Source organism: Seriola lalandi, unplaced genomic scaffold (assembly GCF_002814215.2).
Source record: "Seriola lalandi dorsalis isolate HSWRI2012SDOR001 ecotype SW California unplaced genomic scaffold, Sedor1 jcf7180002054945, whole genome shotgun sequence".
In the NCBI taxonomy this organism is placed as follows: domain Eukaryota; kingdom Metazoa; phylum Chordata; class Actinopteri; order Carangiformes; family Carangidae; genus Seriola; species Seriola lalandi.
The window spans coordinates 196,065-206,767 of NW_019525496.1; the positions used below are offsets into that span (position 1 = coordinate 196,065).

The 10,703-nt window shown below is 42.5% G+C and overlaps 2 protein-coding genes across 8 annotated transcripts in view; both read left to right on the forward strand.

Moving 5' to 3' along the window:
* Positions 1-1,349, forward strand: part of sycp2l (synaptonemal complex protein 2-like) — a 17,915-nt gene extending 16,566 nt beyond the window's left edge. For 2 of the 5 annotated variants that reach the window (XM_087170310.1, XM_087170311.1), the window contains exon 25: positions 882-1,349. In XM_087170310.1, coding sequence (XP_087026436.1) covers positions 882-1,122 — 241 coding nt within the window. In that variant the 3' untranslated portion in view covers positions 1,123-1,349. The remainder of the gene's footprint in view (positions 1-881) is intronic. The other 3 variants (XM_087170309.1, XM_087170307.1, XM_087170308.1) reach the window with 3 other exon arrangements.
* Positions 1,350-1,532: 183 nt separating this feature from the next.
* lrrc30a (leucine rich repeat containing 30a) lies at positions 1,533-9,466 on the forward strand. Of its 3 annotated transcripts, XM_023394155.2 has the most exons (8): positions 1,533-1,959; positions 2,132-2,634; positions 2,908-3,039; positions 4,020-4,133; positions 6,896-7,030; positions 7,184-7,317; positions 7,738-7,786; positions 8,241-9,465. In XM_023394155.2, the coding sequence occupies exons 2-8, from the start codon at positions 2,485-2,487 to the stop codon at positions 8,388-8,390; spliced, it is 864 nt and encodes a 287-aa protein (XP_023249923.1). In that variant the 5' UTR covers positions 1,533-1,959; positions 2,132-2,484; the 3' UTR covers positions 8,391-9,465. The 3 variants fall into 3 exon arrangements, with proteins under 3 accessions (XP_023249923.1, XP_087026438.1, XP_087026439.1); XM_087170312.1 differs by lacking the exon at positions 6,896-7,030 and having other exon boundaries at positions 8,241-9,466; XM_087170313.1 differs by lacking the exon at positions 7,738-7,786 and having other exon boundaries at positions 8,241-8,375.
* The last annotated feature ends 1,237 nt before the right edge of the window (positions 9,467-10,703 follow it).

Below are 10,703 nucleotides of genomic sequence, written 5' to 3' on the forward strand. Positions count from 1 at the left end.
TTTTCTCATTTTGTCTCTCATAGTTGAGGTATACCTATGATGAAAATTACAGGCCTCTCATCTTTTTAAGTGGGAGAACTTGCACAATTGGTGGCTGACTAAATACTTTTTTGCCCCACTGTACATCAATGCTACAACTACAGCTACACCTACAACTACAACAGGACATTTGGATTCAGTCTTGGTGTAAACCAGCATCATATTTCCCTCTTTAAATTTTAATTACTTGATATATATCATCAAAGAGCTAGTTAGGTGATGTCTGGCCCCAGAGTCTCCAGACTATAGTCTGGAATCTCCAGTCCACCACACAGATCCTTCACTCCTGAATCCTGCAGCTTGCTTCCCCTCAGGTCCAGCTATCTCAGATGGGAGGGATTGGACCTCAGAGCTGAGGCCATGACTTTGAAGTGAGTCCCTGAGAGCAAACATTCACAAAGCCTGGTAGTACAGAATTAATGTAAAGTCAGGGATTTAAAAACGTATTAATTGCTAACTAAGACACAAAATGCAGACCAGACCAGCTGATTTAAACAGCAGCTCTGGAGTGAATGGTACCAGGTTACCTCCAGACACAGGTGAGTCTCCTCCCCCTCTGATATCAGTCATATCATTGATTAACCTGAGTGAGTGTGAGGTGGCAGATCAGATCAGATCAGATCAAATCAGCCCTGACCTCAGTTTCACTCCAGCCGAATCAGCTGTCAGTTTCTATTTTGGTCAGCAGGTGGTGCTGCTGAGACTGACAACATTCAACACAACCTCTTTATCTAACACAAAACTTATATGACTGTTTTTTTCACTTCCTTTTCCTTTCTGCAGTGGCGACTTTCAGAATAAAACTAATTTTTCTCATCAGAACTTTTTCTTTGTTCATACAGAGCTACAGCTCACGACAAACATGCCAAAATGAGTGTCAAAGGAAGGAAGCTGCAAAGACGTCTTCTCATCAGCGTATATATTATATCTTATTCTGAAGTTCCCTCCAGCTCTAACTGTTTCCATGTGACAGACACTGATCATACACAGTTTATATGTAATTCATATGTTTGTTTATATATTTATAAGTTCACCTTGTGTTTGTTTGAGTCGCAGCTTCAGTATCAGGAAGTTATAGAGTGAAGCTGCAGCTGTGTCTCAGTTATTATTAGACTGAAATTAGAAGGTGCTACATTCACCTCCTCTGGATGTGTAACTCTACACTCTCTCTCTCTCACACACACACACACCCCAGGTCCAGTATCACAGAGCTGTTGTGGTCTGTAGGATGTGGTCCTGAACTGCATTAACCTGTCTGTCTGCTGATGACACGTGTTTATATTTCTCTAAAGAGAAAGTGTCTCTGCAGGGGCAGAGGGTGGTGGTGGTGGTGGGGGGGGTGATTGGACGGAACAGAGAAAACACTGAAACGGACGTCTGCTCCTCACTGTCCACAGGCAGGAACAAGTGTTGTGTCCAGGTGTTGAAGCTGCTGTTGTCAGTCTGAAACCAGCTGATCGTGTCCTCCCATCCTCAGGACTTTGGACTCTGAGATGAACTGGACCAGTCTGAACTTATGGACCTTGTACTGAGAGACCCTCGTCTGGTTTTGACCTGAGGTCTTCAGGTCTGAGGTCTGAACTCAGACCCTCTGCATGTTTTACCCCAGTGTAGAGGATCAGGGAGGTAGATTCAGACAGTGGGTTAGACTGACTGACAGCAGCAGCTGTGTGTGTGTGTGTTTGTGTGTGTGTGTCTCTCTGTCTGTCGGTGCTCGCCCTTAGAGTTTCTTCTTCTCTGTCTGAACAGTCCATCAGACAGTCTGTTAGAATCACAGTGAGCTGATTGATCACTCAGTCAGCTGATTAGTCAGCTGATCAATCAGCTGATCAGGTGACTCCTGGTTTACACCTGAAATGAACTTCAACCTTCAGGACTGGACATGTCTCTATGTCTCTTAGAGGACAGATGATTTGTTAGGTGAGAGTCTCTCTGTTTGTTTGTTTGTTTGTTTGTTTGTTTGTTTATTTGTTTGTTTGTTTGTTTGTTTGTGTGCAGGTTTAAGGAGGCAGGAAACTGTCCAGACTTTGAACATGTTTGAGTTAAATGGTTTTGATCTTTTTGAGGAAATACACTGTTCTCTACTCGACAGCTGGAGACCTGAGACGAACAGCTGAAGAAACTGAGTCTGGTTCTAACCTGCTGAGCTAAGTCAGAGTCCTGGTCCCAGAGTGGAGACACTGGAGTAACACCAGGACAACATCTGGACGATGGAACAACATCTGGACAGACAGCAGAAGAACATGAAGGAGTTGTGTCTACACAGTCCATTTATTTGGAGCCTGTGATATCTCTCTGGACAGTTGACCTCCATCTGGACTCTGGATTCTACCTGGACAGTAAAATCCAGCAGAAACCGGTCTGGACAGGAGACTTTTGTCTCTGTCTCTGAGAACAGAAACAAGAGGTGTCTCCTGATTTGGAGAAAGACAAGAGGAGGGAGGGATGGGAGGAGCAGTGTGTAAGAAGGAAGCTAAGGAGGAGAAGAGGAGCGCAGGGAGGGAGGACAGTCTGACGTCAGCCGACAGAATCAGACGATTCACCGTCAAACAGTTTGGATACAAAGTCCTGAGTCTGGCTCGCCGAGGACTGAAGGTATGAGTCCTGAGACATGGTTCACGACAGTCACACACAGAGGGAGCTAACTGTCCCTTTAGTGACTGAGCTAGTGCTAGCCACAGGCAGGCTAGCTTGTTAGCAGTTAGCTGTACAGCTATTTAGCTCTGTAAGACTCAGTACGTCACCAACACTCTGAAGCTTCTTGCTGCGTCCAGGCCTAAGTAGGAAGCAGCAGCAGCTCTCAATGTGACCTTACTGTGACCTCACTTCCTGCTTTCTTGCTCATTCTTCTTCATTGCTGTTGTTCAGGATGTCCCAGATGAACTGTGGGAGCTGTTGGAATTGGAGAAACTGAATCTGTCTCTCAACAGTCTGAAGGTCCTTCCTCCTCAGCTGTCCCTGCTCTCCAACCTGGTGGTCCTCAACCTGTGGGGCAACCAGGTAAACACCTGTCCTTCTGTAAACACCTGTGAATCTTTCCCTGGACTTCATCTTTATTCCAAAAGTTCTGTTTGTTTCAATGCAGTAGAGAGATAGATGGATGGATGGATGGATGGATGGATGGAGAGGAAGACCAGGATTTCAGCATCCTGTCTGTGGTCTGGTTTCAGCAACAAAAGCTCTTTGGTGAAGGTCTACATTTCCCATAATGCAGTTAGTCAGGGTTATTCTGAAGGCTGAGAAGGACCTTTATGTGTACAATCAGTGGAATGACCCTTTAAATTCCTCGTCTTTAGAGGCTAAGGTACAAGTCTGTCAGTGTGCCAATGAGCAAGGCAGAACCCCCCCCCCCCAAGCAGCTGCTGTGTCTCCTGGATAAATAAAGGTTATAATCCCCCCTTCTAATCCACCAGGATCCAGTCTCTGTCCCCTGTCCTCTCTTCACCTTCCTCCCTCTTTCAACCTTCAGTTGACAAACAACAATAAAGAGCTGCCAGCACCCCCCACAGGCCACTCTGCTCATCACAGCCTCAGTGTCATTCAGTGTTCTTTTACAGAACGTAGTTACGAAACAAACTGACATTTAAAACATCTGAAATATATATTTATATTATAGTTATAGCAGTGATTTTACTACAGTTTTATCATTTAGAAACTGTTCACTCCTCTCTCCTGCTGCTGAACTTGTTGTCTTATTGCTGGATTGTTGTTGTTGTTGTTCTGTTGTGTTATTATTGTTGTATTGTGTTGGTTTTGTGTTGTTGTGGTGTTATTGATGTATCGTTGTCTCATCGTGTTTTTGCTGTTGTTGTTGTACTGTTGTGTTGGTGTTGTGTTGTTACATTATTGTTGTTGTGTTGTTGTGTTGTGTCACTGTTGTCATATTGTTGTGGTGGTGGTGTTGTTGTTGTGTTGGTTTGTTACTGTTGTGTTGTTGTGTTGTTGTGTTGTTATTGTTGTTCTATGTTGTGTTGTTGCAGCTGAGCAGCCTGCCGGCAGAGATCGGGCATCTGAGGAGACTCAGAGTTTTATTTGCCTACAGAAACAGACTGACTGAAGTTCCTGAGGAGCTGGGAGCCTGTACACAACTGGAGGTACAAGTACTGCTCAAAGTACTTCTACTATGGTTCCTACTGCTCCTGCTGCTCCTACTGTTTGTTCCTACTGTCCTTCTGCTCCTATTCTTCTTTCTGTTCCTACTGTCCTTCTGCTCCTATTGTTCCTTCTGTTTATACTGCTCCTATTGTTCCTTCTGTCCTTCTGCTCCTTCTGCTCCTTCTGCTCCTTCTGCTCCTATTCTTCCTTCTTTTCCTACTGCTCCTACTGTTCCTTCTGTTCATATTGCTCCTATTGTTCCTTCTGTTCCTACTGTTCCTTCTGTTCCTTCTGTTCCTTCTGCTCCTATTCTTCCTTCTGTTCATATTGCTCCTATTGTTCCTTCTGTTCCTACTGTTCCTTCTGTTCCTTCTGTTCCTTCTGCTCCTATTCTTCCTTCTGTTCATATTGCTCCTATTGTTCCTTCTGTTCCTACTGTTCCTTCAGTTCCTTCTGCTCCTTCTGCTCATATTCTTCCTTTTGTTCCTTCTGCTCCTATTCTTCCTTCTGTTCCTATTCTTCCTTCTTTTCCTACTGCTCCTATTGTTCCTTCTGCTCCTATTCTTCCTTCTGTTCCTATTCTTCCTTCTGTTCCTTCTGCTCCTTCTGCTCCTACTGTTCCTTCTGTTCATATTGCTCTTATTGTTCCTTCTGTTCCTTCTGCTCCTTCTGCTCCTACTGTTCCTTCTGTTCCTACTGCTCCTACTGTTCCTTCTGTTCATATTGCTCCTATTGTTCCTTCTGCTCCTTCTGCTCCTTCTGCTCCTATTCTTCCTTCTTTTCCTACTGCTCCTACTGTTCCTTCTGTTCATATTGCTCCTATTGTTCCTTCTGTTCCTACTGTTCCTTCTGTTCCTTCTGTTCCTTCTGCTCCTATTCTTCTTTCTGTTCCTACTGTCCTTCTGCTCCTATTCTTCCTTCTGTTCCTATTGTTCCTTCTGTTTATACTGCTCCTATTGTTCCTTCTGTCCTTCTGCTCCTTCTGCTCCTTCTGCTCCTATTCTTCCTTCTTTTCCTACTGCTCCTACTGTTCCTTCCGTTCATATTGCTCCTATTGTTCCTTCTGTTCCTACTGTTCCTTCTGTTCCTTCTGCTCCTTCTGCTCCTATTCTTCCTTCTGTTCATATTGCTCCTATTCTTCCTTCTGTTCCTTCTGCTCCTTCTGCTCCTATTCTTCCTTCTGTTCATATTGCTCCTATTGTTCCTTCTGTTCCTTCTGCTCCTTCTGCTCCTATTCTTCCTTCTGTTCCTTCTGCTCCTATTCTTCCTTCTGTTCCTTCTGCTCCTATTCTTCCTTCTGTTTATACTGCTCCTATTGTTCCTTCTGTCCTATTGTTCCTTCTGCTCCTATTCTTCCTTCTGTTCCTTCTGCTCCTATTCTTCCTTCTGTTTATACTGCTCCTATTGTTCCTTCTGTCCTATTGTTCCTTCTGCTCCTATTCTTCCTTCTGTTCCTTCTGCTCCTATTCTTCCTTCTGTTTATACTGCTCCTATTGTTCCTTCTGTCCTATTGTTCCTTCTGCTCCTATTCTTCCTTCTGTTCCTTCTGCTCCTATTCTTCCTTCTGTTTATACTGCTCCTATTGTTCCTTCTGTCCTACTGCTCCTTCTGCTCCTATTCTTCCTTCTGTTCCTATTCTTCCTTCTGCTCCTATTCTTCCTTCTGTTCCTTCTGTTCCTTCTGCTCCTACTGTTCCTTCTGTTCATATTGCTCCTATTGTTCCTTCTGTTCCTACTGCTCCTTCTGCTCCTATTCTTCCTTCTGTTTATACTGCTCCTACTGTTCCTTCTGTTCATATTGCTCCTACTGTTCCTTCTGCTCCTATTCTTCCTTCTGTTCATATTGCTCCTATTCTTCCTTCTGTTCCTACTGTTCCTTCTGCTCCTATTCTTCCTTCTGTTCCTACTGTTCCTACTGTTCCTTCTGTTCCTTCTGTTCCTATTGTTCCTTCTGTTCCTACTGTTCCTTCTGCTCCTATTGTTCCTTCTGTTCCTATTCTTCCTTCTGTTCCTTCTGTTCCTTCTGTTCCTATTGTTCCTTCTGTTCCTACTGTTCCTTCTGTTCCTATTCTTCCTTCTGTTCCTTCTGTTCCTTCTGTTCCTATTGTTCCTTCTGTTCCTACTGTTCCTTCTGCTCCTATTCTTCCTTCTGTTCCTATTGTTCCTTCTGTTCCTACTGTTCCTTCTGTTCCTATTCTTCCTTCTGTTCCTACTGTTCCTTCTGCTCCTATTCTTCCTTCTGTTCCTACTGCTCCTATTGTTCCTTCTGCTCCTACTGTTCCTTCTGTTCCTATTCTTCCTTCTGTTCCTTCTGTTCCTTCTGTTCCTATTGTTCCTTCTGTTCCTACTGTTCCTTCTGTTCCTATTGTTCCTTCTGTTCCTACTGTTCCTTCTGCTCCTATTCTTCCTTCTGTTCCTATTCTTCCTTCTGTTCCTACTGTTCCTACTGCTCCTATTCTTCCTTCTGTTTATACTGCTCCTATTCTTCCTTCTGTTCCTACTGTTCCTTCTGCTCCTATTCTTCCTTCTGTTCCTACTGTTCCTTCTGTTCCTATTCTTCCTTCTGTTCCTACTGTTCCTTCTGTTCCTATTCTTCCTTCTGTTCCTTCTGTTCCTTCTGTTCCTATTGTTCCTTCTGTTCCTACTGTTCCTTCTGCTCCTATTCTTCCTTCTGTTCCTATTGTTCCTTCTGTTCCTACTGTTCCTTCAGCTCCTATTCTTCCTTCTGTTCCTTCTGTTCCTTCTGTTCCTCCCTCTAACAGGTCCTGAGTTTAGCCAACAACCAGCTGTCCTCACTGCCTGCTTCTCTGTCCAGTCTGACCAGACTGAGGAAACTAAACCTCAGCCACAACCACATTGCTCATATCCCGGGCTGCGTCTACAACATGAAGGCTCTGGTACGTTCACAGAGAACTTTAGTGAAGGTCAAGTATTGAACCAGGCTTCTCCACCAGGAGGTGACCAGGATCCTGTAACCAGAGGCTTATTGGTTGGTTTGTTTGATGCATCACCTCCCTTTCACCTGACTGTCATCTCCTCTGTCCCTGCAGGTGTTCCTCCACCTGGCCTGTAACCGTCTGGAGAACCTAGCAGAGAACATCCAGGCTCTGGTGGAGCTCCAGATCCTCATCGTGGAGGGAAACAGCCTCCACTCGCTTCCCAAGGCTCTCTGCTGCCTCACCAGGTAACCTCACCTTACCAGGTAACCTCACTTAACCAGGTAACCTCACATCACCAGGTAGCCTCACTTCATCAGGTAACCTCACCTCACCAGGTAACCTAACCACACCAGGTAATCTCACCTCACCAGATAACCTCAATTCATCAGGTAACTTCACCTCACCAGTTAACCTCACCACAACAGGTAACCTCACCGCACCTCACTAGGTAACTTCACCTCACCAGACAGCCACAGTTCCACAGCTAACCACTCCTTCATCAGGTAACATGACCTGTGCCTTACACCAGAGCAAGACCTCACCAGGTAAACACAGCAGCCAGCCCCCACACATCAGCAAACCACAGGATTGGACACTGCAGACAGCAACAGTAAACAACTGATATGATCTGATTTGATGATTTGATCTGATTTGATGTGATCTAGGTTGGAGTTGCTGAACCTGGACTTTAATGACATAAAAGATGTTCCACAGGTAAAGAACAAATTCATTGATCTGTTTGAAAAACGTCTGATGATGGTGATGATTGTGATGGTGATGATGTTGATGGTGATGATGATGGTGATGATGATGAAGATGGTGGTGATGAAGATAGTAATGATGGTGATGATGGTGATGATGATGAAGATTGTGATGATGGTCATGATGATGGTGATGATGGTGATGATGGTCATGATGGTGATGATGATGATGGTGATGATGATGATGATGGTAAAGAAGATGGTGATGATGATGATGAAGAAAATGAGGATGAGGATGATGAAGATGGTGATGATGATCATCATCATGATGATGATGGTGGTGATGATGATGAAGATGGTGATGATGTTGAAGATGGTAATGATGGTGGTGATGATGATGGTGATGAAGATGGTAATGATGGTGATGATGAAGATGCTGATTATGATGATGATGGTGGTGTGTTCAGGAGATGCACCAGTTGTCCCGTCTGGAGAAGTTAGCATGTCATCCTCTGGATAAAGGACTCCACATCGTCCACAACCCGCTGCTGAAGCCTGTGAAGGAGGTGCTGGAGGGGGGTCTCACTGCCCTCTTCAACTACCTGAGAGCTGGATAGAGTTGGGGGTGGGACTTTTAACTACCTGGAACATTTGGATGTTGATGATGATTGACAGTAGACACCAGTGTTTCCTCTCTGTAGACTCTGCTTTTACCCTGGTAAGACAAAGAGAAAACAAACTGTCTCCAGGCCTTTGACACCTTTATATTACATGTCTAAAAGTACGTGGACCTCTGAGCATCCTTGGGTGTTTTCTGGTTTCTGATGTTGGCTAATCCAGTTTGCAACATGAGTTAATTTTCTTCTAGCTCATTCAGACATGTTTCATTCATCTAAACAAACAGACTTATGAGCCCAGCATTAAGATGTGGGACAGCTGTAGGACTTCATCTGTGCACTGTTTTAAACTTGTCTGTGTAGTGGAGGTCAGGGCTCTGTTCAGACCAGTCAGCTGCTTCATGTCATGCTAACACAGGAAAGGTAAAAAACAAACCTCTCTAGTTTTCTTCCCTGCACTACTACTACTTTTGGCCATGTGGTGTATTTCACCAACTGTACATTTGAAAACAAACAAATCAACAAAAATCTACTCCTCATTCTAGTTTCGTGAAATCAATTTCAATCATTTCATCCATTTTATTTTACTTTAGTTTCTGTTTTCTATGGATTTTTCTTTCAATTGTCTTTATTATTATTTATTATTATTATTATTATTATTATTATTATTATTGATCAGTAGAAGTAGTATCCTCTCTCCTGGGTTGGGCTGCTGTTCTTGAGTGTGTCCTGCAGACGACAGCAGAGAGCAACAAAGGACTGAATGCAGCACTTTGTTTCAGAGCAGTGTTCATTTAAAGGTCCACGCAGACAGAGTCACACTGTCTTATTAACACTCACTCACTCCCTCACTCACTCACTCACTCACTCACTCACTCACTCACTCACTCACTCACACGACACATCTGCAAACTTGTGTTTTTTAATTTAAACACAAACCCAGATTGTTTCTGTTTGTTCAGCTTCATTTACACCTGAAGAACAGTGTTGACTTCTTCTCTTACTGAGATGTAGCCACAGTGATGATGATGATGATGATGATGATGATGATGATGATGATAACATGAAATAAAACTGTTCTTTCTGACCTGGTGTGAACATTGTGACTCTTCTGCTGCAGCTCACAGGAAGTAGTTTGATTTTGAAAATCTCTGGTGAGTTCACTGACCAGGATTCTTTCCACTGACACACAGATGTGTGTTCTTCGAGAGCTGAGCGACCAGCAGAGGGCAGCACTGAGATTACAGTGAAGACATGAGTGAAGAGAAGCTCAGCATTTTCAATTATCAGGAAATAAAATGCATGATATTTTAATGGTCACATTAGTGAAATAAATAAATACAATGTCATTAATGAAAATTAAATAAATTACTGAATTAAAAGAGAAAATACAACTACAGTGATGGAAATAATGTGACATTAAAAATATATGGAAAATAAAAAAAGCAATATAAAGAACAAATAAAAATAACTACATTTGTGCCTTGTTAGTTTGAAATAAAATATATACAGAAGATATTGTACAGACACAATTTACAAAAAAACAAAAATGATTGAAATTTTTGTTGTAAATGAAAAAAATAAAATATTAAACAGATTAAATTTAAATGAACATTGTATGAAAAACATGAAATGATATAAAAATTAAATATAAAAATCAAAGGTACCAGAAGCAGAGACGTAATACAAAAATGTAATATACGTATATAGAGTGATGTTGAATATGTCAAATATATTATGACATATAAACATCCTCTGAACATATAAGTTTAACACATGAAATACTCAAAATAGTAAAATGTGTATGTTTATATATTAAAAATATCTGATTCATTCGTGTATGGAGTAAAATGTTTGTTTTTTTAAATTATTTAATTTACATTATATTTTTTAGGTTTCATGTATCATTTATTTTTTCTGTCATATTTTAATACGTTGAAATATAAATTTGATAAAAGTCAAACATAAGATGATACAATAATAAAAATAAAGAATCAAAATAAAGTTTTAAAAAAAATCAAATCATTTTATAGAATAGAAAGGTCTCTCTCTCCCTGTGTCTCTCTCTCCGTCTCTCTATCTCTTTCTCCCTCTCTCTCTCCTGTTTCCTCCTAAAGTCTCTCGCCCCCTGTGACGTCAGCAGCTGCTCGGTAAACGGAGTCGGTCTCTGTTCTGAGGAGAAACGGCGGAAAAAGAAGCGGAGAGACGAAACGAGCGTGTCCGCGTGAGTCCGAGCGGCGTGGGAAACAACGGAAAAAGAAGAAGAAGAGGAGGAAAGAGAAGAAGAAGAGTTGTCAGTAGTGCCCCCCCCCC

Coding starts and splice junctions, on each gene's coding strand:
- lrrc30a (XM_023394155.2), top strand. CDS start 2,485: ATGGGAGGAGCAGTGTGTAAGAAGGAAGCTAAGGAGGAGAAGAGGAGC. Junction 3,040..4,019: donor TCAACCTGTGGGGCAACCAG/GTAAACACCTGT, acceptor GTGTTGTTGCAG/CTGAGCAGCCTGCCGGCAGA. Junction 7,031..7,183: donor TCTACAACATGAAGGCTCTG/GTACGTTCACAG, acceptor CTGTCCCTGCAG/GTGTTCCTCCACCTGGCCTG.